This window comes from Ooceraea biroi, chromosome 12 (assembly GCF_003672135.1).
Source record: "Ooceraea biroi isolate clonal line C1 chromosome 12, Obir_v5.4, whole genome shotgun sequence".
In the NCBI taxonomy this organism is placed as follows: domain Eukaryota; kingdom Metazoa; phylum Arthropoda; class Insecta; order Hymenoptera; family Formicidae; genus Ooceraea; species Ooceraea biroi.
The window spans coordinates 8,157,600-8,183,954 of record NC_039517.1 but is presented as its reverse complement, the minus strand read 5'-3'; the positions used below and the strand labels follow the sequence as shown (position 1 = coordinate 8,183,954).

The window sequence follows — 26,355 nt, the reverse complement described above, 5'->3', positions numbered from 1 at the left end:
CAAGAAGCGATGCTGATTTGTTTACATTTCTTTCGCCCCTTCTCTCTTTGTCTTTCTTCGGTCTTCCTCTCTGTCCTTCTTTCGCGGATTTATAAATAAATATAGAGATGATCTCAGACTCGGGTTCAGTGCAAGAATAGAAAATTTAGAATTCATTGTACGAGTCTGAGCACCGAGCTCCAGATGTTTGTAATAATCATTTTGTCCAATAGGGTGTCTAAATATTTATATAGGTGCCCAGCAAACATTTTGGTTGTGGGATGTTGCCAAATGAGAAAGAAATGTCAGCGGAACTATAATGCCAAAGCCAGAGCCTACTGTGTCCTCAGTTGGTCTCCAATGTGAACCAAATCTGACGAACATATTCCACAGTCAAATTGACAACATTAGAGCAGATCTGATAATAGAACGGTGAAAATGTTGCATATTGACGGAAGTGTGCTAACAGAATTGCAACAAAGTATGTTAACAAAGTATGTTTTCCACTTGCGACCTTCCGGCAAACATAATTTGTTGCCACATTTGCAATTGCAGAAAATGTTATAGGGGTGAATGCACATATTGATGGAAATTATGCGAAGATATTTGGAGAAATATTGATTTCGTATTTCGGACATTCTGCAATACGTGTCACGAATTACACGCTTCTTCCTATATACAAGGAAGGAGCGTATTAAGCGCAATAAAAGGGAATCACGCGCGTGAGTGGTTACACAACAATTTAATAAGCAGAGTCCGTAAACAGAGAATTCGTTTTCCTGAAACGCAGCCTCGGTATCGGCTGTATGTACACCGCGTATGCTATGTACGTAGAGTGCGTGACTTGACAAGCGATTACGAAAATATAAAACGCAACTATATTTACGTAAAGCAAAGCAATAACGATTACAACAAGCGTATATACCTATCTAAATGAATAATTCGCCACGACGCGTGTTATGAAATCATGTGGCTGAAAACTGTCCAGAGAGCATATTTCAGACCAGTATGAATTTCGTAATCTCGCAAATTTTATTTACAAGTTTCATTCCAGTCGATCGCATCGGCTGACTTTTTTCCTTTTCTTTTATTAATTTGTGAACAGGAGGAGGAGGTTTATAAGAAACAATTTATATGAACAGAAAGAAGCTATGACAAATAATTTATTTGAAAAATAAAAACGCAAGTTGGCGTGCATATTCAGTGTCGTATGCAAATTTACTTGGAAATACGTCAATATTCAATAAATTTTTTTATTTATATGGTAATGTAACGCTCTTGGAGTTCTAAATAATTAATAGAGATTTTTTGAGTCATCAATCAACTTATGTAAGTGGATATATGCTCGGTCATGAGCGTCCGCAGGGGGGTAAGACTGCATTTGCCTGCCCCCCTTTCCCCCCGGAATTAGCAAACAATTAAACATTTATTTTTCCTTAAAATAAAGAAAACAGATGCCAGATTACGGACGCACGCTTTTACCTTGTCGCGGTGAGAAAGATTTATTACCAAAAGGTGTATAAATTTTAAATTATTTAAATTATTTTTAATTATTTAAATTTTTAATTATATTTTAATTCTAAAAATAACACTTTAAATTATGCCTTCGTCTGAAAAGCATCCTGCGGACGCCTTTGCGCTCGGTATTTTGTAGTTTTCTCTAAAAGCAGTTTTGACTTAATTAATTGTCATATTTTTTCCTTTTCCACTATTATTAAGAAAGTCGATTAAACCTTCAATAATTCACAGCTCAATCGTCAGAGTATAATTTTTCGATTGATTTCTCGTTGTTTTTCGTTTGACATGATTTCATTATCAACCTGTCTTTGACCTTTGAAATCATTAGCTGCATTCCTTGATGCGAGACAACTTACAAACTTAATGAGGCGAAAAAAACATCAGCTTATTTGTAGCACGAAATAAAACGTGATAAAAACAAGATATCCCAATTCAATAAAAAACTTGAATTATACGCGGCCGGTCGCGTTATCATTATTCCGCATCGTGTGCATCACGTTAGCAGCATTCTTGCACATCCTGCGAGCTTCTCTTGTATTACTATTGTGTTACTGTGTGCCATCCCTAATCCTAATTTAACCTAACCGACACGGAGAACCGAGGATCAGACCATTATTACGATCCTGGGGAACGCTCGCGCGGAGGCGCCGACCGAGTCACGTGCCACCGCGGTCGCCGCCTCCGATGCCACCGTCGTCGACGATGAGCTCACCGTCGCTGTCGGTCGGTCAGTGTGCACCGTGCATCTGCGTGCATCTCCTCGCCGCTCGTCGTTGCATTTCGGCAACGCTCGGTAATCAGCCGGCGGGCGGGCAATTCGGGCCGCCGCGGCGGCCGAGGCCGAGATTTTCCCGCGTGGCGAGATTCGCGCAGTGCGTCGCGTGGATCGATCCCGCGTGCGTCGTGTGCGGTCTTCGTACGTGTGTTCCTCGTCGCGGCAAAAATCGCAGGACACACGACCACGTTGCATCGCACAATCGGCACCGTGGTGCGCATCGCCGCTGCCTGCGATCGTTCCGTCGTGCGGTTCAGTACCGCGCGCGGTTCCTCAGGACGAGGCGGCCGAAGGTACGCGCGCCGTACCTGCTCGCCCCGCATTCCTCGACGTCGACGACGACGATCGATCACGTCGGGCCGCGTCCACCCGGCGTCCCACGACGTGTGGCCTGGCGCGCACGCGATTCTCCGTACCTTTAACGAGGCACGCATCGCACACGCTCTATTTTCAGGTGAATTATTGATGGAGATTGATCTGTCGGTGATTACGCGCGCGTTCCTGCACGCGTATCGCGCTGGCTGCTCTCGCAGAGAGGCGTCGTGTGTAGGTGTAGTCTCGTCTAGTGCGCGCCGCTCATTGTTCGATTTTCGCCGCCTGGCAAAAATCGGGCAATTGTTCCTCCCCGTTGTTTCCCTTATCTCGTGACATTGCTCAAGGATAATATTAACGTGTCGCTAAACTCATTGTGTCGTGCAACGCTTATCTGCTTAGGCCTTAGCCCCGATACTGTTTATCTACAATACGAACAATACGAAGTACGTACTGTCTCATACACTCTATTTGTTGTGGTATATTTTTTTATTTACAGTAGATATGTATACATACAGATTGACGGGAATATATTACTTTTAATATTCTTTCGACGGAATTATGCAGAATCGGCGCGGCAGGGAACAGTGAAAGAACTGCACGTAATTTATCGCGAATAACTGAGTAACAGATGTTTCGATATTGATATAGATATTTTGCAAGCTCTTATACTTGCTACAGAGAAATTTTCCTTATAAACCATTAAGCGAATTTAATCTTCTTGCGATGCACCCAAGTAATGCATCCAATCGTGAAATGAAGTGAAATCGAGAGAAACTTGTTTCGAGCTTATCCAGAATTATCCGAATTCCTTCATATTTCCATATTATTACCATACAAATGGAAATTATAATTATAATTGCGCGTAAGGAGGAAAAAAAGTGCATCGGAATAAATCTAATCTACTCTAATCCGCGAGATAACGTATCGATCGATTTGCACTTGGATGCGCTTCAAGAGGGTCGTTAACAATCTTTCCGCCAAAGTTCTCCAGGAAGTGGTCGCATTATCTGTATTCCGCTTATTGTTAGATTGGAGACTGTAAAGATTTTCGATCAATCGAAATCAGCCTACTGAATATTCCATATCTGCGGCCGACATCGCCGATACGCGATAGCGCGTCGCATCGCGCGGAGCGGAGGATCGTCGCGGAAATTTAACGAGCGAGCGAGCGAGCGCGCGCGCTTTCTCCATTCCCCCGCGGCTTCGGATTTAGGAAATGTAGGTCTAGCTCTTTTATACTTTCTTCTTGACAGTCTACTTTCCACAGCGAGGCGCCGAAATCATCGTCCTCGTCAGTTCAATCGTGCATCGTCGTGCCTCACGCAGGAATCGCTTCGCGACGAGGAGATCCCCGTGTAAGATTCGAAGTCGCTATCATGAACGCGTGACGCATCGCGGTTTGTCCTAAAACTTCCTATCTGGATAAACCATATAAGAATATAGTGATAAATCGGACTGATAGAATTTATTCTACTCAGTGAATGGTGCGAAACGGAAAAGCTTCTATGTTTAGAAACATTTGAGAAATGAAGACTTCTTTTTTTCAAGTATGGACGTTGATCGAGAAGTTATTGAAAAGATTTATGATGAGGAGACCTTGACAGAGCACTCGAAGGCTCTCGAGTGTGATGACGCGCAGACAATTTCATAAAAACATTGGCTTCCACATTGGCTTGTTGTATATTTCTTGTATATTTATTCACATTTTTATCATTGATCTTTTACCCCCCCCCCCCAGTGCGCTTGATGGGTTTCGCAAGTCGTTTAATCGATATGCAACACACTAGAATTACGTAGAGTCAAAAAGATAGCTAGACTAACAGAAAACATTACATTTTATAATCGTGCTAAATGTTCAATCGGAAATTGGATTGCTTTAATTTTTTTAAAGACTACACAATTATTTCCAGTGGTCAGTGGTTAAGCGACAAATGTAAAAATAAAATGGACACGATACGAGAATTATTTAAAAAGAATGTTATCTTAAACAAAAATGATCTGTAAGTTATACATTTATAATTTCCAAAGTTAAAATTTTCAGAGGTCTCAGATATCGTGACTTATCTGCGCATTTATTCTGCAAATAGCTTAAAAGCGTGCGTGTGTGTGCGTGTGTGTTATTATGATGTAAGTAGCGTTTCGCTTGTATTCTGTTGTTCCCTTATCATCTCGCATAATTACCTTCACTGCTCAACGATTATCAGATATAATTTTTATTACTGTATAACTGTTATTAATCTGCCTCTCTCGCGAAGGGAAGTGTTTTCCTTGCGGTCGTAAATGCGGCGTTCATTAAAAAAAGTGCATAATGTAATGATTTTAATAACAAAGGAAATTGTCCGAGAAGTAAATTTCTTAAGTGTGGTTTATCTTCAATAATCTTCAATAATAATCTGCCGATTATTGCATCAGCTCAAAGTGCAATGCCGATTAAAAATATAAAAATTAGAGAGTACATGTTTTAATGCGTCACTTCGATTATAAAATTGTTTGCGTTATAATTTGCAGAACAGACTTTTCTAACTCAAAATGTCGGACATCGAAGACGATGAGGTAGGCATTTCTTGCGTTAATGTGTGTCCGTATACACTTCGTATCATTGATATACCGCATCTAATGTGTATACGTGTGTGTCATTTGTGTTTCAGTTTCAAGATGCTCAGGAAACAACGCAGTACGTATACCGGTATTACGACTTTTCATTTCCTTTTTTAATAAGGTCTTTAGGAATTAAGCGTACGCCTCTTGCTTCAGAGTCACGTCCATGGACTTGGACACGGCGATTATGGAAGCCAAGAAGGCGATGCACTGTTTCTTCAATAATGAATTCGAGCAGGCGAAGAGGATCCTAGAGCCTTGGGCGGACAGCAGCATGTACCACTCGCTGGGGACCAGCGTGTTCGCATTTCTCGAAGCGATTCTTACGTTCGAACAAGTACTGGTCATTCATTATCCTCATTCGTGCCTCGCTCTTCTATCGCGTTACGTTTCTCCCCTCCGCCCCCCCCCCCAGCCGGATGTTTTTATTTTAGGCGACCTAGATTAGATCGTGCGGGATTTCTTTCTTTTAACGATGTATCCATATGCAATATTCAGAGGCACATCGAGAAGGCGTCGGAGTCGCTGAAGCGGAGTATGAGCGTATGCAACAAACACCGAAAACATATCACTATCACGCAGAACATCGGGAAGATAGTGAAGAGGATTAATTACGACACGTATACAGATGGTAATGTACATACATGTACACGCGCATACATATAATGTAGCATGTAAAGTCTGTTTTTCCCTGTGCTTGCAATTTTTAACATATTATTTACTAAAGCCAAATATTCGCATTCAATTTTTTGTATTGAAATTCGTATTCGTAACATTTGCATTAATAAGTTTCCTCCAATAATAATTTTGGCAGCTATTATATGCTTTTTATATATTTTTCTTAATTTAAATACATTATACAGCAGTAATACGTCTCGATTAGTTTTCTGATCGAAGAAACACAATTTAAAATTTACATTTTAAATAATGCTAATGAGTTTTTCTCTTGCGTTTTTTGTGCATTGTTGTTTGCCAACCGATTAAACTTTACTGTGGCGACGGACTAACTTGGAAATAAGCGTCGTACGTAAAATGTAGTTGCATGAAAGGAATGACCGAGAATTAATCTTGCAGAGGAGGTGCATGCGGAACTGTGTTATGCCGAGTCGCTCCTTTTAAAATCGATGCTCACGTTTATGGAGGACGAGACTCTGGTCAGCTTTGTCAAGGCGGGACTGAAAATTCGTACCTGCTTTATGTCGTACAAGTAAATAAAGTCACGCTGCGCGGAAAGCCTGATTCGATTCCCCGATTCGCTCAGTCTCTCCCTCACTCACGGCCGTTATCCGTTGCAGAGAATGCATGATGATTCTGAAGAGTCGCAAGTGGGGCAATGACGCGCGCAGAGTGCACTTCGAGAGCGGCGTTCGAATGGGTATCGGCACGTTCAATTTGGTGCGTATATACGAAACCATGTCCATTCTGCAAGCTTACTTTATGGCGAGCACTTACTAAGAAAATGATGCCCTTGTTGCAGATGATCTCACTGTTACCGGCCAGGATCGTTAAACTGTTAGAGTTCATCGGATTCTCCGGCGATAAGGTGAGTCGAGAATCGCTCGTCACGCGACGATGTTTACTCATCAGTTGAATGCCCACCGACAGGAATACGGCCTCGCGGAGCTCGAGGCTGGCGTCAGCGAGAGGCGAGGCCTGCGGCAGGTCCTGTGCGTGATGACTCTGCTCTCGTACAATACGATCGTCACTTTCGTGCTGAGCCACTCGGACGGCGATCTCGATTGGTGCGAGCGGATGTTGCAGGACGAGATGGGCATCTACGCGAACGGCGTGTGGTTTTTGTTTTTCAAGGCCCGGCTGGAGCTGACGAGGGGCAATCTCGAAGAGTGCGTAGAATGGTACATAAAGTCGTGGAAGAGCCAGAACGTGTGGCCGCAGTTCCATCATATCTGCTTCTGGGAGCTGATGTGGGCGCACTGCATGATGCAGGAGTGGAGCAAGGCACTCGCGTACGCGACGATGTTGGAGGAGGAGTCCAACTGGTCGCGCACCATCTATCTGTACCAGAAGGCCGCGATCATGCTCATGCAATCGTCGGATTCGTGGGTGGTGGACGGCCTGATGACGAAGGTGCCGACCTACAAGCAGCGCATCGCCGGCAAGTCGGTGCCGATGGAGAAATTCGTGATTAAGAAAACGGAGCGTTACTTCGCGCAGAAGCATCATCTAGTCCTGCCCGTCTTCGAGCTTATGTACGTGTGGAACATGTTTAGGATAATAGGCAAGCGGCAGGACTTGATACTGAATATATTCAAGACGGTGGAAGAAGAAGAGAGGAAGCTTCATAAAATGCCGTGAGTCCTTCAATTAGAATCTCAGGCGCGATTTGAATCAAAAAGCGAAAGCGATTATATTGGAAGTTGATTTTTATAAATCGATTAAAATGATATATTGATCGTGCTAATTATGTAACTTCTGCGTAACAATGTGATATCTTGCGCAGGAAAAACATCTTCCACGCAGATAACGAAGCGCTGCTATTGCTGTTGAAGGGTGCTTGTCTGCGACAGATGAAGCATCCTTTGCAAGCGCAGGAGTGTTTACGAAGCGTTTTGAAGCTGGAGAAGTCCGTCAAGGAAGACACGTACTTATTTCCCTATGCTACTGTAGAATTAGCGTTATTAGCGCAAGATCAAGGCGACATTCAGTTGGCTATAGGCTTCTTGGAGGACGCCAAGTAAGTCTGGGAATCCTATTTATTTTTAACTATATTCAACTTTTAAATATATTTAATATAAATTTATTATTATAATATATTAATTATTTAATAGCAACTACATCATTATTTACTATTTAATATTAACACTGTAACCAAGTTTCATTAATTAATTAATTAATTAAGCTGCGTTTGCCGCATTTCAGGAAACATTATACGGGCTACTTATTGGAGTCTAGATTGCACTTCAGAATACACTCGGACCTGATGCTACTGTCCGGTAAGAAAAACAACAATCACGTAATGAAGAAAAACGGGAACGAACAGCTGAAACAACTGGAGGTGAACATTACTGCCAATAACAGCATCATCATCGCGGGTCCAAGTGCCGACAACTCGACAACAAGATTAAATCATAGACCCACTGACGCACTTGTATTGTAAGATAATCGACACGTAAGTGTATTTGTTATCCTTGAATAGATTCTTTTCTACTTTCCTTGGGCGACTTATATCAGATATGCTGTCACCATCACCAATGAATCAAAGTTTTGTAATTTTTCTCTGACATATTGCAAGGCCTCGCGCGTGACTTCTATCTGGTCTCGTCGTTAGTAGAGTCCGAGTAAGCCTTATCGGCTCCCTGCGAGATTTCGACCACGTTTCATAGTTATATATTGATGTAGATTATTCTCTCCCACGAGAAGATCGGCAGAGTATTGGCGAAAGTGATATTTTGTAGTGCGACTACACTGTACAATTACTAATTGTCTATGAGAACAATGTGAGGAGCGTAGCTAGAGATCTTTATGCAAAGACAGATATATTTTACAGCAGTTCATACTATAATATACATGCATAATATATACACACAAGTTATTTTCTTTTACGAGGAGATTGACGAGGATCTGGTGTGTGCTGTGATTGTCTTAACACAATTGGTGAAAGATTACTATAAATAATGTTACTTGTACAATGCGAGCTTGTAAATACGGTACTAAGGATTGTGTAAAATGTAAATGGTAATAAACTGACTTACAGATTACTGTCCCTCTCTCGAGTGATTTCTTTTACAGTTGGAGAGTTGTATTTAACATAATTGGACGCAAAATTTAATTCAATTCAATTAGAAATCTGGCGTCGAAAAGGAATACTTTATAATATTACAGAAATTAGAAATTTATAATAGTGAGCAAACATGAAAGTAAAAGTTTGTGTTGTACAGTATTATTACTAAATAAAAAGTTTATCTAATTTATGTTGTCAAGTGGTATTAAATTGAAAATAAAAACCTTTCTCTGATTATTGTTAAATTATATTGTTCTATGCTATTACGTTATGCTACGTAAAAATAAAAATTTAATTTGACCGATTAGATAAGAGAATACTATTTATTTTGCGGTTAACGACAGTGGAGGCTCGTAGCGGACATTTCTGGAATTATTTTTAGCTCTTTTCTTTGTCACGCTAAAAAGAAGTGGCTTTAAAAATGAAGCCGTGGTGCCATCTACCAGACCATTTAAAAGTCCAAGTAGTACGACTCAACGATATATCAGCCATTGCTGCGCAGAGCGTAAGATGTACGCATCGAATATATAACCTGATATAACCTCAAAGCTACGAACAAGTTATAGACCTCGTTAAATACCATTTCTCAGTTGCGATACAATAATGAACGGCAGCAGGATGTCGTTGCGTTTATGTAAGTTTTTATTCGTACAAATTTAACGTATGTTTTTTTTATATAAAAAAAAAGCTCGTTCACCCCCCGTGCAACGATGCACTGTGCAATTGTTATTATAATCTCTGTTAAATATTTCGTTTTTTAATAAATTCTATTCGTACAGTTACGCGCTGTTAATCACGACTACTTAATTCCGCGCTATCGATAGTGGTGACAACAAAAAGTTGTTTCATAGAACAATGTTTATCGCTGCAAGACTGTGCATGCAGTGGTTTAGCAGAAAAAGGGAGGGAGAAAGAAAGGGGTAACGCGTATGCATGATGTTGCAGATCCACTTCTGAGGAGGATACGGAAAACGCACAGCCCTAAGTTCAGCACAGCCGTGGAGACGAAGGACGAGCAGATAAGCAGCGCTCAAGTGTGCTCGTTTCGCACAACCGAGAACAATCCAGCGAATCATAGTGTGGATCACTTCGCCAGATTGTATACGGTGTCGTCGGACACTCAACAGCAAATCTTTCAGCACGGTGGTTTTCCACCTGTATTCAGGCAACAGATCACCACCTTCCAGGATTGCTCGCTACTGATCAGGCAACCTGCACTGGAGATCCTGACCTATCTCAACCAGGCCGACTACACGAGGCCTGTTAACAAATACGTGATATGTATCCTTCTGAGAAACGGAATGTATAATCGTAGTCCATTAACATTGTCAAACAACAGTGTGAAATATTCTTTTGTTCTTTTAAAGTTCTTTAAAAAATTATTCTTTTAAAATTTATTTTAAAATTATAACTTGTCTTTATTAATTTATTTAAAATTCATTTTAAAATTCATTTTAAAATTATAACTTGTCTTTATTAATTTATTTAAAATTCATTTTAAAATTATGAATTGTCTTTATTAATCTATTGTGTACATGTACAAAGACCATTATGTGGTAATCTGATAAAAGCACCTTAATGACGTTAAACAGACGGAAAACACGGGACGGGAAAAAGCTTGACCCTGGCTCACGTAATTCACTACGCTTTCGTACAGAAGTTCGTGCTTCTTCATATACATTGGGGTACGTTTCGTTTTAAATGAACGATGCAGTTGATGATGATAATTTTGGTCTCAGTGTAGCTGTTATTAACTACTGGTTTGCACCTTTTAGCCGCGCATTGGTTCAAGGATGTGAAGGAGGTCGCGCCGTCGGCGTTGACACCAGGTTGCATAGATCTGCCGATCGACGCTGGGTTGTGGCTGAGAACCTTCAAGGCACAGAACTTGCAGCTGCTTTCACAGTTGGATGTACGTGATCCTGTTGGATGTCCGAGATGCTGCTTTTTTTATTTTTATCTGAGCCATGCTTGACACGTTACTTGTTTCACAGTTGAAAACCACGGAGGACTACGTGTGGAATCAACGCGAGATGCTGTCGAAGGGCGCGCCCCTCCTGGAATTGATCGATTTCGGGATAAACCGCGTCAAGTTCGCGTGCGGCGCGGTCAACGGGCTGCTGAACGAGTTGAAGCGGGCCAGTATCGCGGGCAAGTGCAAAACGATGGTCCTGATTGACGGGTTCAACGCGTTCACGTCGAGTTACACGCGCATCAAGGACGACAACAAGGTGATGATGCTGCCGAAGCAGGTGACGCTCGCGAGACCGTTCTACGACATGACCAAGGACGACTGGTGCAACGGTGCGGTGGTGCTGACCGTGGACACGTTGGCGAATAAAGTACGCGCGACAATCCGCATCGCACAATTAATTGGACAATTCTTTCCAGCTCGGCTAGAATTTAAATCCTTTAATTTATTAATTTAATTATTTATTTATTAATTTTTAATTGTAATTAATTATTTATTAATTTAAATCCTGTATCTTTAATTTCAGGAAAGGCGAGAGTCCCATCTGCCCAGATACCTGCTCGGCAAAGAAGGTTTCGAGCATCTCGATCCCTTCCTCCCGATTCTGACCGACGATTACACCGTCGCGGAGTTCGAAACCATAGTAGAGTACTACAAGGAGCGCAAGTGGATCAGAAATATCACACCCAGCGGTCAAAGGGAACTGGAATTGATTACCCACAAGAATCCACTTGGCGTAGTGGAACAATGTAAATTCTTATAAAGATTATACACGGTATAGTTATTTATAATAAAACTTTCTAAATCCTTAAACGATGTACGTAATTTTCTTTTAATAATAAAATAATTGAAGTAGGAGAACTCAAGTGGGAGAGAGCTTCGAAATTGAGGCAACAGCTTTTACGTCACTTTTATTTTATTCACATAAAATGCAGTACGCAGTGATATATAATGATTACAATCACCAAGAAAATATGTAAAAATAGTATATTCTTCTCTTTATATAATCTAAAAAATAAATCCTAAGTGTGTTGTGATTTAATCCTTCTAGAGAAAATCGTAGTACGCGTGTATGTACGCAAAACAAAGAGTTTAGCAACGTAAACGAGTGACGAACGATAATCAAACTGAAATGAAGCTAATTAATGATCCCGTTAAGAGTAGACGGAACGTGACGCGTGACCTCTATTAAAATTTTGTGCACTCAATTGTTGAGCAATGTGTGTAAAATGAGGATTTACCGAGGTAAAGAGAATTATTATTAACGATTATAATAAGCAACCGTACATAAACTGTCACCGTTATCTCAAAAGCACTGACTATGCGTTAACTAGTGCATCCGTTATCATAGATGAGCTATCGCCAACTAAAAAAAAGAGTAGATGTTGGTCTCGCTTCCTCCAATTATTTGCGTTGCACCGCCGAGAGAACATCCAGTGCCTGACAGATGTCGCCGTTCTTCGAGACCAGCAGATGCGTGAGCCAGCCGCCGTCGTTGGAGAATCCCATCGCCATCATCGTCTCCACGGCGTTTTGGATCTTGGGATTCGGATGGTAGAACTCGTGTTTCACTTCCTGCGGTAGAGGTGGATACATGGGCTTCGGTGGCTCCGCTTTCGCCGCCTCTGCCGGTGGTGATGGTGCTGTTGACGTGGACGATGCGGCCTGCGTATCCGTAAAACGCATTTTGAGTGCGCGAGATACGCGCGCAGGAAATTTGCAAACGGTAGACTCACCATTTTCTTACTACTTTCTTAGATCCGTGTTATATTTCGATTATGCGTTTTAATTAATTACTAAATATTTTTATCAATATTTAAGTGCATGCACAGGTAAGAAATCGTTTATAATTACACGAATTTTTTAACTAAACTTTAAAATAATTTATTTGTGCGACGCCTTACCTGCTTGGGTATCGCGCCGTTCGAGGAGGAGGACGAAGCGGAGGACGCGCGGCTGATGTTCATGGCGCTGTCGCACTGCAGCATCGTCCACTCGTCAGCCTCAGCGGCCTGCTCGGCCGAGCAAGAGGCCGCCGCCGTGTCCTTCTGCACCGATGTCGCGTTGTCCGAAGGACCCGCTTTCTCCTCCGTGCTGTCGTCGCAGAGTTTCTTTCCCTTTCCAGGGAACTTCTTACTCTCTCGTCCGGTCTCGTCCGCGGTCTGACCCTCTGCAGCCTTCTCCTGCGCCGCGTTCTTCGCTGGTTTGCTCTGCTTGTTGGCGTCGCGGTCATCGACGACGCTGACGCTGATGCCGAGCGGGTCGAGGAACTGCGATATACTCGAGAAGTTGTCCTCGAGCATCTTCATCAGCTGCGAGAACTTGTCCTTGGTCACCTCCTGCTGCGGGTTCTCGGTCGCCTCCGTCGCCGCCTCGGTCGACGGGTCTCGGTGCTGCTGCTGCTGCTGCTCCTTGGGTGACCGCTTCTGCTCGTCGCACGCGTCTGACGGGGGGACACACGCATCTACTATGAAACCCACCAGTGGCTCTACGACAGATGCATCAAACGGACCAACAGTAAATTTACCGCCTGTTGTGTTGAACATCGGGCAGCCGCGAGTGCCGCTGCCGCCGCGCCTGCCGCCCTTGGCCTTGCGCTCGTCGTCCTTGCTGCTGTACATCATCCTCCTCACGAACTTACGCATGTGGTGATTGAGCCGGTGGCCGTGGTAGCTCGACCAGTCGACCGGGTTGGTCATGCGCACCATGTAGTGCTCCGGATGATAGCCCAGCGTCATGCAGTCGAAGCAGAGGTCGTAGTCCACGCATTGCATGCACTTGAAGCGGAAGCCGTAGATCTTCTTGTCGCACATGTCGCAGATCACACCGGGATGACAGGTCTTCTCCGTCTTCTTGGCCTCTGCGCTCGTTTCCTTCTCGTTCTGCAGGATGATGTACAGCTTGCAGATCTTTCGGATGTCCTTGGACATCTCCGTCAACGCGATCTCCAGCTCCTCGTTGGTCGATATCGTGATATTCTCCTTCTCGTCATCTGGACATAGAGGATCATCTCAGATCATCAAAAAAGAAATTGACTGTGATTGGTCAGTTTCGTAGGGTTCAAAGCTCAATTTATTTATACCTTAAATTTAAGCCTAAATAAGTTTTAAGTGTTAAAAATTGATAAATTACAGTCAAATTAAAAAAAATATGAAAATTGACTGCGACTGCTCACTTTCTTACACTTTAAAACTTAAGTCTTGTATCTTAAATTCTCATTATGTAGAATTCGCTCGAATCATTCATAAAGCGCAGCAAAAACTTCCAATTGCGTCAGAAATTGCAAGTTCCATTCCCACTGGACTGAAATTCGCGCAAGCTAATGCACGAGTGCAGGAGCGCAGAATTGTGCAATCGGTGTCGGTGCATCGATTGTTTATCTTTTCTGCGCACGAGGACGAGATTCGGCGTCAAATAGCTGGCGGTGACGTTGAAGCCCGCTTCGCGTTTGAAGGGAAAAGAAATGTGAAAAATGGACTACTACCTCTCCAAGCCATGATGAAATTCCGAGAGCGCAGCTCCGGGAAGAAGGTCTGCAGCCTCTCGCGCAAGTAGTTGTAATTCATCGCGACGTCGGTATCGATAGCGAATCTACGCACTTGTTCGACGTGGTCCGACAAGTCGTCGTTTATCATGTACACCTTGAAGCTGAGCTTCGCCATCGTGTCTCTTTTCCTCCTCGATGTCCGTTTACCTGCGTGAACGTCGGGAAGCGGCTCGCGACTTCGCAGCGGAAAATAATTACGCGAGACGCAAAATGTCGTTGCGATTCACGCCGTCAACTCGGACTATGCTCTCCCCACGGAACTCGATCGTGCTTTGTCCGCCAGATGCCAACGCTACGCGCTTTTATACACGATCGATAGTCCGCTCGCGACTCAGTGCGGTGACTTCCGGCCAACATGGCCGCCGGCCGCTCACGGTGCGCCCCGCGTTTCATTTATTTTGCGAGCCTCGCGCCGCTGTCTCGCGACACTCTCTTCATTCCGGTCGCGACAACGTCGAGACACGCCGACGGGAAGATTTCTGCAGCGACGTGCACAATTTTTCGGCAGTTTTCTGGACGAGGGAGCGACTCGCTGCCAGGATGATTCGAACGGAGGAAGTCGCAGCGCGCGGCGCCATTTTTGAATGAGACTGCCGATTTTGACAGGTCAGTCCACGTGACTAATGCCGTATGTACGATGACTCATGTTGGATAATAACATCGTTGCACCGTTGCGCGACGTAAGTTGCATCATAGTACATAACGCGGTTCCTGCAAAACCAGCTTTCTACGATTGATTCTATAAATAAAATAGGAAATTATGTTAAATAAACCATTTAATGAAACCATGACTGACGAACAAGCGTGGAGACGCTTCTTGTTGCATCAGATGCGAGAGAAATTCAACCAAAATTAAACTTCGGATGCAAACGGACGAAGATTTGTGCATTGTTAAATGCAAGAATCTAAAAGATTTTTAAATAAATTTTAAATAAATGCTTTATCTTGCCGAGAAGTAAATTATTATAGATAATATTAAATATAATCTTCAAATGTAAGATGAATTATACAAACGTATGCGACATGTACGTTTCCTCTCACTGAGAGCTGGCGAAAAGGTGTATCGGAGATTTGACGAAAGCTTAAAAGTATTGCGGAGAGAGACATAACAGTATAATCCAGAAGCGTCTGGAAAGTGGCAGGGAAAGGAGCGCGGTCATTCGCAACGGCCTTTGCTGCCGAGCAACGTTCGTGTAGAGTCACGTTTTCTAGGCCTTTCTACGTCACGACGAAACGCTGTCATGTTTGTGCAGCTTCATATAATGTAGCGTATCTATATCGCGAAACGAAGCTACGATAAGTCGCGATAAAAACCACTGCGTTGTTCCATATAATCGTTAAATGCGAGCGTCCGATAATTGAAGTATCACAATGCTGTTGCGATGTATAACTTCAACTTGAGGCGCCCTGATTGATGCAGAAATCCGAAGTTCTCGCAGAAAATAGCGTGCAGAGAGACGTCCTTATTTTCCGCACAATTATGAATATATATATAAATAATAATAATTAATATAATTAATAACATAATTGCTAAAATTATTAGTATGTACGATTAAATACAAAATAAAATGACAGTTAATGGTGTAATGTAAAAGTAACACAATTATGCACGTAAATAATATTAATTACATAACAATTAAAATATTAATTTCAATTCCGCGAGGCAATCGTTTTGCGATTCCAAGAGGCAAGAAATACGACGATGTGAATAAAAGCGGAGTCACGATCGATTATAATCCTAACGATGTCAATAGTCAATAATTATTTCCTTACACGGTACTTCTTAATGGTACTCGTCGATTAAAAGATTTCGCACGTTCTGGAAGGCCGGTCATTGTCGTCGAGTCATTAACTGATGCCACCATCGTTACAATGCGAATTTGATGACTGTCGGCCACGTCGCTCAATGAATCATTCTTCTTCCCACATGTAAAAAACTGGAAAAGTAATCACGCGCCACTCCGGAGACTTATCATAGAAACAAACGCGACAGATGTATGTACACATCTACGTCAATCTGCTATCAATCTCGTCATTTTTAATTTTAATTAACTGAAGAATTATTTGCGCGTCTCGATAATGAAACTATCATTACTATTAATTCGATTGGTCTACTCTTCAATTTAATTTCTAAATTGAAAAAAAGAACTTTACGTTGAATTGCACAATTTATATGTGCGACTCAATTATGTAGAGTATCGTCCATCCAATTGGAGAAAATGATCATCTCGCGTTCTCCAGCAAGAATGAAGAGAAATGAGGGAAAATGTCCACTGCGTTGGCTGTCAGTCGAAACGTTAGCAGCATTTGATAACATTTATTCTAGTAAACGCCTGTTTAAGATGTGATCTGTAATTTTCTAATGGAGCTGATATCCGTCAGCGTACATGCTCGCCAATGCATACAAAATATCCACAGTGTTATAAATTGAAATGTGCACTTTCCGCGCATAGCCGCAGGGTCGGACATGCACGTCGGTGTATCTTAAAAGTCTTTTCTTTCAAATTTGTGGAGTAACGTGAAATGAATGGTCTTGCAACACGTACATCCCTGCGTTTACCTCACATTGTGCTCGACGGGGTAACATTTGTCCCGTTTAGTGGAAATTTTAGCCGTCGTTTAGTCGGTTCGCCAGTAAACTTCTCTCTCCACGTAGTAAACTTCTTCCTCGTCCGATTCTCCAGCGGCGAAGAAATGAGATTACTGTTCTGTTTAATGTTCTCGGTGCTGCTCATCTCCATGAGCTCGACGAACATGCACTTCAACATTTCAGGCTTCGTTGACGTGATACTGAACATCCGGAAACTCTATTCCGCAGCGAGTGTCATATTCTCCCATCCCGGGGACGAGTATGGGGACTATGGGGGTCAGTACGAAGAATCTTTTAGAAACAGTAGTTCTGCCATGGCGTCTCGTCAATATTTAATTTAATTTAATCGAGCTAATCAGTTTAATTATTAAATGATTATTAAATTATTATCAGTTTAATATATTAAATATATTAAATAATTTCAACAAAATATATTGTGGTACAAATTAGACAAATTGTATAGATTTATTGCGATAAATAATGATCGCGAGAAGTATACCGCACTTGGTGAGCTGAATTCGCTGAAATTCTCGCTACAGATTTGGAGATCACGCACCTGGTGCACTCATGTTCTCGTCTGCTAAGCCAGTACTACATAGTGACCGTGGATGTGCACTTCCGAAAGATGTGGCGGTCGCTTAGATATCACCATCAGATAGTGCAGCCGGTCACTATCGTCATCATACCGAATTCCAACGCGTACTTGGAGTTCGTTGAGACCACCAAGACCTACCCCATGTCTTTCCCCGTGTGGTTCGTGCTGTTTCTCTTCTCACCAGCCAACAATACCCACGACCATTGTCACCAGCCCTTGGGTAATCCCTTCAACTTGGCGTTCGACACGCAGATGCTGGTGCTGTGTCTCGATGACGACGTTCTGCGGGAATGGTACTCGATCAAGGGCGAAACCGTGAAAATCTTTGATCTGGCGAGGTGGTCAGATGAAAAAGGATTCGTTCTTTTGACGAACCTGTCCCTCTACGAGCGTAGGAACGACTTGGAGGGAACTGTCCTGCGAACAGTCACGGTCAAGGTGCTTGATGAGTATTCAGTTGAGTTTTACTAGAATATGTGAAAGAATAATTATTTATGTATTCTGAATATTTTATAATTATAACTCTCAGTCCAGTCATCTCATCAAGAATATTTAGCTATTAAATTCAATATTTTTATCAAGCTTACACGAATTAGGAAACTTCAATTTCGAGTTTGTCAAGAGATCTTTTAAGAGTTGCGTTGCAAAAATACGTCTACACGTTAAACAATCTTCAATAATCAAAATTTTTTATAATATTGCATTTTTTAGTACTTATGAGATAAATTTTCGATTCAATTAATATTAGTAAATTTCAGGATATACCGCTTTCGTCGATGTACTCCGGAAATTACGTGGCTAATCTATACGGAAAGGTGCTAGACGAGCTCACGTATTCTCTCAATTTCACCCTGGACATCGTATCAGAGGTGAACGGGAATGGCTTGTGGAACCGCCAAAATAACACTTGGTCAGGAGTGATGGCTGAGATCGTGTCAGGTCGCGCGGATTTCGCCATCGCCGATATGTCGATGACGAGCCTCAGAATACGCTACGTCGACTTTACGCTGCCGTTGATAATATCTCGGAACAGCCTGTTTATCAAGGAGCCGGATATGTGCGGCGTCAAGTGGTTCGGTTACTTGCAGGTAATCGCGATCAGCGAGATTTATTAGCGGTAATTAATTTTCCTCGAGCTATTTCCGTCCCGTTGGCATTGCCACCTTGCCATCGTAATGTTCTTTTCATTGAAATTTAAAAACTAGTTTATTTTTCTGTCTTACATGATTGCAACAGGCGTTCAGATTCCATACATGGTTCGGAATAAGCATGATAGTAGTGATCACGCCGCTTCTGCTGTCTTTCATGAAAATATGTTGCGAATCTCGCAACATCGCGGACCTCTTGTCCGAGAATTTCCTCCACGTCTGGGGCATCTTCTGCCAGCAGGCACTCATAGGTAACACGAAACACTTCCCTAAACAAAAAAATAAATCGATTATTCTAATTATATTCAAAGTAGATGCTCCAAATGAATTTTCTTTTCTCTTTATAGAATTTTCTTTTCTTTTTTCTTTTCTTTTCTCGTTCTATCGATTAAATTCGTGAATTTTATTTTTTTCCCCCAGATTTTCCGAGACCTTCGTCGCTGCGCATCGCGTACTTTACGATATTCTTAACGGCGATACTAATATCGGCCTACTATTCGGCGGCGCTGGTTTGCTTCCTGACGGCGTGCACTCACGTTCTGCCCTTCCGGACGATCGACGAGTTCGTCGAGGATGGAAGCTACAAATTAATAGTTCCACGCGGCAGTGCCGACTACGACATAGTCTCCGTAAGTTCGCCCGAGCCGCCACTCGAGCATCCCGACTTTCACTCTTGCTCGTTTACTTCTGAGCGGTCGAAGTTACGGCGTTGCTTGCGGTATGCTCGGTAATATGGAATTACGATCGCGTTTAACGTTCATTTGCCGTGCCTCGTTGGTTCCGACATGGAGCAGCGATTAACACGATGACACGTGACACTTTTGGAATCGTTTCAGTCGTCGACGAAATCCTTTTCGGTGAAGCTGATGAAGCTGATGAAGGAGGAATCGGAGCTGCCGCCGTTTTTAATCAACGGTTTCGAACAAGTGTGTGTTCTACAAAGTTATCTCTAACTTTTTGTAGTAAATTATTGATTTATTTTTTACATAGATATGCACTGAGAAAAAACTCGCTTACATGGTGCTGAACGCATTGAAGAAAAGCGTGGAAATGCGGATCCCGTGCAAGCTGTCCGCTATCAGCACCGAGAGGATCGACAATCTGGGAATGGTTCTGTCCAAGAACAATCCGTACACGAGCGTGATAAATTATCAGTGAGCATTGTACTAAATTGCTGTGTCCCTGAGTGTCCCTTTTTTGTCGTACTATAACAAAAAGCATCGTGCATTTCAGTTTACAGAAATTCTTGGATAACGGGATGATGATGCGTCTGAAAAATACGAGATTTTTACCGCGTTCGGTGATCGAAGGCAAGGCGTACGAACCGGTTCGCTTGATCAGCATCATACCAATTTTGGCAAATCTCTGCGGAGGTGTTATCCTGAGCATTGCTGTATTGATAATAGAGAGAATCCATCATCGACAAAGAGAGAGAAAACTGCAAGCGAAGGTGTTTCATCGTTCGAAAAGGCAGCCGCTTGCCATAAAACGATAATCCTTGAAAATCCACTTCTTCAATGTCTCTTCAATATCAGATTGTGACGTAAAGGTAATATTCTATGTGCTTGAGTACGTTAGAACATAGATCTGCAACAAGTAATTAAATAGTAATTAATATTTAAATAATTTTTCTTAGTATTGGGTCATTAAGTATGAAACTTTACAAATAGAACATAAACTTTTGCATTTTTTGGCACATGGACATGATTTATTTTCAATCGAAGTATGCGCCCATGTTATCTACACACTTCTGCCATTTTAGTGGTAGTTGGTCTATGCCTCTACTATAGAAGCCAGGAGTACGGGAATCGATGAAGTCGCGGAAGGCTGTTTCGACTGCCTGTTGAGAATTGAAGAATTTTCCCACCAACAAGTTGTCCAAATTCCGGAAGAAGTGATAGTCGGTAGGTGATAGATCTGGTGAATATGGTGGATGACGGAGAGTTTCCAATTCCAACTCCTGTAGCTTTGCCACGGTCAGTCGTGCAGTGTGCGGTCGAGCATTATCATGCAACAGGATTGGCATTGACCGATTGACTAATTTCGGTTGTTTAATAGCAAGTTGTTGCATCATTTCGTCCAGTTGCTTGCAATATACTTCAGCCGTTATCGATGTACCAGGTTTCATAAAGTTGTAGTAGATAACACCTGACCTGGACCACCAAACAGTCACCATAAGCTTCTTCTGTATAATGTTGGGTTTCGCGTGATGTCTCGGTGGTTCATCAGCGTTCAACCACTGATGTGAGCGTTTACGATTGTCATAGAGTATCCACTTTTCATCGCAGGTCACAATTCGATTAAAAAAAGATTCATTTTTGTGACGGGAAAGCAAAGAAAGGGAAGTCTCTAGACGTTGCGCCTGCTGCGCATCGGTCAATTCGTGCGGGACCCATTTGTCCAACTTCTTTATCTTACCAATTGCAGCTAAATGAACCAATATGGTGGGTATGGAAACATTGAATATCGATGCCAATTCACGTGTACTTTGAGATGGATCGGACTCTACTACGGCTCTCAAGTGATCATTATCCACCTTCGTCTTTGGTCTTCCACGTGGCTCATTAGCGAGGCTGAAATCTCCATCTCTGAAGTTTTTGAACCAATTACCCACCGTTGCTTTAGTAGTTGAACCTTCACCAAATACAGCGTTGATATTACGAGCTGTCTCCGACACTGTGGTTCCACGGCGGAACTCATATTCATAAATCACACGAATTTTGGACTTTTCCATAGTTCTATAAAAAAGAATCCACCAATAAAACTAATGAAGATATTTGAACAAACAAATGACATTTGAAGAGCGAACATACATCTATCACACTAACCTAACCTGATACTGACGTCTGGCGCCAACTTTGAGATAACAAATGTTAAAGATGGCGCTTTTACATTTGTAAAGTTTCATACTTAATGACCCAATATAATAAGAGTTATCGTGTATATTGTTGTCTCTGTCTATCACAAAACTTAAACGTTAATTGTACACATATTAATATATAATTTTTTATTTGTTGACGACAGCATCTTAAATCCAAGATCGTAGATTAATTGTTACAAGTTATTTTCATGACGTAGGCACAAGATGATAAAATATAGAGTGAAAATTAAAATTCATTCTCCTTCAGTAAAAGAAATACACCTTTGAAGTCTATCTTTCTTTATATCTGTCATTCTCTTCTATATGAAATCCAATTGCAGAGTCCATTTGCTTTCCTGCATATTTAATGTTACGAGCAGCTAATTAGCATCGACGTATCGATACCGAGAAACCATCTTTTTCCGTCTGCTTTTTTCCAACTCTGTTCTCATATTATCCCGGTTTCACAAGTTTAAAATTTGCACTGCATCTTTATGCGGCGAGCTGAAAGCTAAAACACATTGACACGTCTAAAATGACAGGTATCGTCGAAAGTGCACGAGCGAAATAATGCCGGTCGCGGGAGTTCGACGACGACGAATAATTCACGGTTTGACTGATAATCCACCGATAAGGCACAGTACTCGTCGCGCACCTTCGTATAATTTATAATAATGCGAGTCCACACATACAACCCTCCACATGCGCACCCTTAGATCCTCAAGCGCGATAAATCCAATTGCCTGCGACCATCGCCTTTCAGTCGCATATTCGCACCTTTGAATCGTGGTACCTTTTTATTAATTCAGAAACTACGGATCCGTGATAAAAAATTCTACCATTACCTTTGCATCATCTTTGTAAAATTTAGAAGCCGATCTTTTCAGACTTTTTCTTCTTATTTATTCGTCGTACGCGTCGCGATAAATAATTCCTTTTTTTAAATTAAAAGTTGAATTAAAAGATTTTATTTTTTGATAATTGATTATTTATTAGATTAATTAGTACTTGAATGAAAATAAGAAATCAATTTCGTTTCTTACGCGATTACTACTCAACTATTGCAACCAGGTTCTTTTCTTCGCTAAGTCGCTTCAATTTTACGCTTCGAGAGATGAAATACACGACCGCGCGATCGATCACGACACTTCTTTTCGCGTTAGCTACCGAAGTGCTGGCAGAACGTGTAGACATTAACAATTATTTCCGGCTAATCAGCGATGTGCACAAGTATTACCACACTTCGTGCGTTATTTTCGTGCTGTCCTGCAGTAACCACGGTAAGTACCGAAAACAGTTTCCGCCTTTCGTTTTTTGTATTGCACTTTCAAGCTGATGTAATAAAAATGTAGTAAAAAGAAAGAAAATTTTACTAGCGTTGAAATATTAAATCATTTCATGTGCAAATCATCCTAAATGTATTAAAAGTTAGGTATTGACGATTATCGGAGCTAGCAAGGAGATACTATTCAAGAATTTCATTTAATTTAGACAAAAACTCGTTTAATAATGAAATTCTCAAAGCCATCATCAGAGCATCGTTAAAATTGATCAATATTGATATATCGATATCATTATTGATCAATCTTGAGATTGAACTCATTTGATCGTTATTCCCATAAAAATCCCGTCAAGGCAGATCTGGACACGACGACGCTGATGCACACATGGTCGCGAGAGTTCTCACGGCGGCGAGTCATGACCATGACCGTAACTTTCGCGGACCTGGTGAGCGGGTACAATAAGTATCGGGATACCATTGTGCGACCGTTGTTTGTCGTTCTTCTCGATACCAGTGAGGCCATGAGCGAATTCGCCAAGGCCACGAGGAACATAAAGCCCATGTCGTTCCCCGCCTGGCTGGTCGTGTTTCTTCAGCGTCCCGGGAACCCGTTGGAGAAGTACTGCCGACATCCGGCCGGAAACGTGTTCAACGTGGACTTCAGCACCCTCATGCTGGTCAAGTGCTACGATCAGCCGATCCTGATGGAGTGGTATGGCGTTCACGACAATCACACCGGGACCTTCAAGCTGGCCACGTGGTCTCCTAGCAAAGGTCTACTTTTGAGGACGCGGAAGAGCCTGGTCGCCCGACGATGCGACATGTTCGGCGAGAAGTTTCGCGTAGCATCAGTCAGAGTAAGTTCAAGTCTTACGGCGAGCTAGGTAGTAAAATTGAAATTCAAGAATTAGAAAGATCGCGAGCGATGGTTCCGCGCGGAATTCTCGCTAAGTCGAGTCGCAATCTATCACGGAATTGATAATGGAATTTGTATATAATGACACGTACCCTAGTAGACGTTAACTGTGATGATTCCATTGATAAATGGATGGCACTCGAAGGAATCGCCGTTCTTCTCGGTGGAGAACGGCGGCACGATCGGCGGCTTTCTCGGTCTGCTGCTGATAGAGCTCAGCAGAGCGATGAACTTCACGATGGAGATCCTGGACCCGGTGGATGCGTATGGCAGCTGGAATCAGCAGAGGAATATGTGGACTGGTGTGATCGGTCAGCTGGTGGTCGGCAAGGCCGACATCGGCGTCTCCGAGTTCACGCTGATGCCGGGAAGGATGGACGTTGTCGACTTCACGTTACCGTTGATACATTCGCGAAGTCGCCTCTACTTCAAGCAGCCAGACAGCACGGACGTGCACTGGTCTGGATATTTCCAGGTAGGATAATCCGCTCGAAGTTTTAATGAATATATCATCATTAAAATTATTAATATTGTAGTAATATTGAAAAGAAATAATTATTTCAAAACTATTTCAAAACAAGAATAAAAATTATTAAAAGAGAGTTTCGTATTTTATCGATGCGAAATTGAATGTCTTCTTTTGACACTCCCTTTTGAAATTTGTATTTCTTAAATGATTGTTTCTTTTATAACGCCTTACATTGTATTTCCAGGCATTTAGCTCTGGAATTTGGATTATGATAGTGACGATAATAATAACTGCCTCGATTCTGTTAACTGTTATGAAAGCGAAGAAATGCTTCTCGGCGAGTTTGCTATTCGAGAATTATATGCGTGTTTGGGGTATTTTTTGTCAGCAGAGTTTGTCAGGTAATGCGTTTAGCCTTGGCATTATATGATAATAAAGAGTATAAGTGCTGTAAACAACTTTCCAAATTATTTAAAACTACATATAAACGATGTCATTCTATATATAATGTTATCCGTATTTCTTTTGTGGAATCACAGAATTTCCAAACGAGCTGTCGATGAGACTAGCTTTCTTTTCGATTTACGTGTCGGCCTTCATAATTTCATCAGCATATTCCGCTTCGTTAATCAGCTATCTTACACTTACCACAGTTAGCCTACCTTTTTCCACTCTAGAGGACTATATTAAAGACGGTTCTTACAAACTAATCATCACAAAAGACAGCGTAGACTACGATGTAATTAAAGTAAGTAGAATTTTGCAAATTCAGAAGATTTTAAATTTGAAAAAAACAAGAAATCGTTTTTAAATTTAATTGCATAATGCTATTTTGTGAAGACATTGGACAACATTGAACGAAAACAATATTGAAATAATGATTATTTTGACTGCAGCATATGAAGGATCCTGTGTATCTGAAAATGAACAAGTTATTGGAAGAGAAATACTTGCCGGTGGTACTGTCGGAAGGATTCAAACAAGTTAGCGCGACTTCACCTAATCGAGTAAATAAACGTTAATTAATTTCCTCAAGTCGATTTATATCGATTCTCACGCAGATCTGCGAGCGGAAGAATTTGGGATATCTAGTGTCGGAGGCGTCCAAAAACGCTGTAGCTCTGCCGTGCAAAGTTATGCATATCGATACTGGAAGAATCGATAGTTTAGCGATGGTGTTGCCGAAGGACAGTCCTTATACCATCTTTATGAATTATCAGTAAGCTTATAAAGTTTATAAAATAAAGTAACATTTCTTTTCTTTTTATTCAAATTCATATTTCTTTTATTTTTAACGTAATTTAAATTAGCAAAGTAATACTGGTGATATGAGAAATTTTGTTCTAATGATTTTGAGCTTTTGAATAGTTATTCATTTTTCAAGGCGAATGTTTGAAATATTTTCTTCTTATTTTTCAGTTTACAGCGATTTAAGGATAACGGTGTCATCAACAAATTAAGGAGCACTTATTGGTCAATGACTAATCGACAGGAGACAACTTACAACGCGGTTGATTTGGAGGATGTTGTTCTGACTCTGATTGTGGTAACGGGCGGTATGATTCTGGCCATATTTATCTGCATAATTGAAAAAGCGTATTACACTTTTAACTCTTCGTTAAAAAGCAATAATTTAAAAAAGCGTGTTAAAAAATCGGGGAATAATTTGCATATGTCAAAATTGCATAGAAAATTTCAGAAGAAGCGCAGAAACACGAAGCTCCAAGAATATTGATCATATATGATATTGTTGGAAAATGATAGAATATTAGTATATATGTTATTGTGTGTATATATAAATATAATAAAATTTAAATTTAATAAAATACTAGTCACGGTTGATTAAGTTGTATATACCTAAATTTGAATCAAGATTAATAATCATTGAATTATTTTAGAAGAAAAGAGATTTAAGAGAGAAGCAAGATACGACGCGGATTATTATTATATATTGTGCAACAATATAATTTACGTATATATAAGTTGTTGTCAAATAATTACGAAGCAGCAGATTATAAATGTGGATAATCTATATTCCATATTATTAAT

At 41.5% G+C, this 26,355-nt stretch overlaps 5 protein-coding genes and 1 long non-coding RNA gene across 8 annotated transcripts; 4 read left to right on the top strand and 2 right to left on the bottom strand.

The window, feature by feature from the left end:
* Nucleotides 1-2,240: 2,240 nt before the first annotated feature.
* On the top strand, nt 2,241-8,909 carry LOC105284262 (tetratricopeptide repeat protein 39B). Of its 2 annotated transcripts, XM_026974053.1 has the most exons (12): nt 2,241-2,565; nt 2,727-3,030; nt 5,096-5,140; nt 5,236-5,261; nt 5,342-5,522; nt 5,684-5,816; nt 6,260-6,392; nt 6,481-6,580; nt 6,663-6,728; nt 6,791-7,497; nt 7,647-7,880; nt 8,066-8,909. In XM_026974053.1, exons 3-12 carry the CDS (start codon nt 5,117-5,119, stop codon nt 8,301-8,303), a joined length of 1,842 nt encoding a protein of 613 aa, XP_026829854.1. In that variant the 5' UTR covers nt 2,241-2,565; nt 2,727-3,030; nt 5,096-5,116; the 3' UTR covers nt 8,304-8,909. The 2 variants fall into 2 exon arrangements, with proteins under 2 accessions (XP_026829854.1, XP_026829853.1); XM_026974052.1 differs by lacking the exon at nt 2,727-3,030 and having other exon boundaries at nt 2,241-2,726.
* Nucleotides 8,910-9,398: 489 nt separating this feature from the next.
* On the top strand, nt 9,399-11,714 carry LOC105284261 (28S ribosomal protein S29, mitochondrial). The gene is made up of 6 exons (XM_011347626.3): nt 9,399-9,561; nt 9,873-10,208; nt 10,520-10,612; nt 10,703-10,839; nt 10,922-11,269; nt 11,426-11,714. Exons 1-6 carry the CDS (start codon nt 9,531-9,533, stop codon nt 11,660-11,662), a joined length of 1,182 nt encoding a protein of 393 aa, XP_011345928.2. The 5' UTR covers nt 9,399-9,530; the 3' UTR covers nt 11,663-11,714.
* An 88-nt stretch (nt 11,715-11,802) lies between these two features.
* Nucleotides 11,803-14,748, bottom strand: LOC105284260 (sequestosome-1). Of its 2 annotated transcripts, XM_011347625.3 has the most exons (4): nt 14,384-14,561; nt 13,427-13,891; nt 12,804-13,342; nt 11,803-12,564 (listed from the first exon to the last, which is right to left on the bottom strand). In XM_011347625.3, the coding sequence occupies exons 1-4, from the start codon at nt 14,559-14,561 to the stop codon at nt 12,304-12,306; spliced, it is 1,443 nt and encodes a 480-aa protein (XP_011345927.1). In that variant the 3' UTR covers nt 11,803-12,303. The 2 variants fall into 2 exon arrangements, with proteins under 2 accessions (XP_011345927.1, XP_011345926.1); XM_011347624.3 differs by having other exon boundaries at nt 12,804-13,891; nt 14,384-14,748.
* A 318-nt stretch (nt 14,749-15,066) lies between these two features.
* LOC105284259 lies at nt 15,067-26,297 on the top strand. Its single transcript, XM_026974054.1, has 12 exons — nt 15,067-17,312; nt 17,576-18,069; nt 18,390-18,719; nt 18,868-19,030; nt 19,200-19,408; nt 19,616-19,705; nt 19,770-19,933; nt 20,013-20,152; nt 23,279-23,778; nt 25,203-25,289; nt 25,368-25,525; nt 25,726-26,297. Exons 1-12 carry the CDS (start codon nt 16,970-16,972, stop codon nt 26,039-26,041), a joined length of 2,994 nt encoding a protein of 997 aa, XP_026829855.1. The 5' UTR covers nt 15,067-16,969; the 3' UTR covers nt 26,042-26,297.
* LOC113563047 lies at nt 20,274-23,483 on the bottom strand. Its single transcript, XR_003407291.1, has 3 exons — nt 23,397-23,483; nt 21,922-22,150; nt 20,274-20,366 (listed from the first exon to the last, which is right to left on the bottom strand). It is a non-coding gene; the product is annotated as an uncharacterized LOC113563047 (long non-coding RNA).
* LOC109611294 (glutamate [NMDA] receptor subunit 1-like) lies at nt 23,936-24,837 on the top strand. Its single transcript, XM_020033234.2, has 2 exons — nt 23,936-24,312; nt 24,551-24,837. The coding sequence occupies exons 1-2, from the start codon at nt 23,950-23,952 to the stop codon at nt 24,734-24,736; spliced, it is 549 nt and encodes a 182-aa protein (XP_019888793.1). The 5' UTR covers nt 23,936-23,949; the 3' UTR covers nt 24,737-24,837.
* Nucleotides 26,298-26,355: the final 58 nt, after the last annotated feature.

What these genes read in the sequence shown, in the direction of transcription:
- LOC105284262 (XM_026974053.1), top strand. Translation starts at nt 5,117, where the DNA reads ATGTCGGACATCGAAGACGATGAG. An exon ending in ACCTGCTTTATGTCGTACAA is followed by an intron (nt 6,393 to 6,480) that starts GTAAATAAAGTC and finishes TATCCGTTGCAG; the next exon opens with AGAATGCATGATGATTCTGA. An exon ending in AGGAAGCTTCATAAAATGCC is followed by an intron (nt 7,498 to 7,646) that starts GTGAGTCCTTCA and finishes TATCTTGCGCAG; the next exon opens with GAAAAACATCTTCCACGCAG.
- LOC105284260 (XM_011347624.3), bottom strand. Translation starts at nt 14,561, where the DNA reads ATGGCGAAGCTCAGCTTCAAGGTGTACATGATAAACGACGACTTGTCG. An exon ending in TTTCATCATGGCTTGGAGAG is followed by an intron (nt 13,892 to 14,383) that starts GTAGTAGTCCAT and finishes CTCTATGTCCAG; the next exon opens with ATGACGAGAAGGAGAATATC. An exon ending in ACGGCGCGATACCCAAGCAG is followed by an intron (nt 12,565 to 12,803) that starts GTAAGGCGTCGC and finishes ACGGATACGCAG; the next exon opens with GCCGCATCGTCCACGTCAAC.
- LOC105284261 (XM_011347626.3), top strand. Translation starts at nt 9,531, where the DNA reads ATGAACGGCAGCAGGATGTCGTTGCGTTTAT. An exon ending in TGTTAACAAATACGTGATAT is followed by an intron (nt 10,209 to 10,519) that starts GTATCCTTCTGA and finishes GACGTTAAACAG; the next exon opens with ACGGAAAACACGGGACGGGA. An exon ending in GCTTCTTCATATACATTGGG is followed by an intron (nt 10,613 to 10,702) that starts GTACGTTTCGTT and finishes TGCACCTTTTAG; the next exon opens with CCGCGCATTGGTTCAAGGAT.
- LOC109611294 (XM_020033234.2), top strand. Translation starts at nt 23,950, where the DNA reads ATGATTCCATTGATAAATGGATGGCACTCGAAGGAATCGCCGTTCTTC. An exon ending in ACTGGTCTGGATATTTCCAG is followed by an intron (nt 24,313 to 24,550) that starts GTAGGATAATCC and finishes TTGTATTTCCAG; the next exon opens with GCATTTAGCTCTGGAATTTG.
- LOC105284259 (XM_026974054.1), top strand. Translation starts at nt 16,970, where the DNA reads ATGAATGGTCTTGCAACACGTACATCCCTGCGTTTACCTCACATTGTG. An exon ending in TTTGGCAAATCTCTGCGGAG is followed by an intron (nt 20,153 to 23,278) that starts GTGTTATCCTGA and finishes CCGTCAAGGCAG; the next exon opens with ATCTGGACACGACGACGCTG. An exon ending in TGTCGGAAGGATTCAAACAA is followed by an intron (nt 25,290 to 25,367) that starts GTTAGCGCGACT and finishes ATTCTCACGCAG; the next exon opens with ATCTGCGAGCGGAAGAATTT.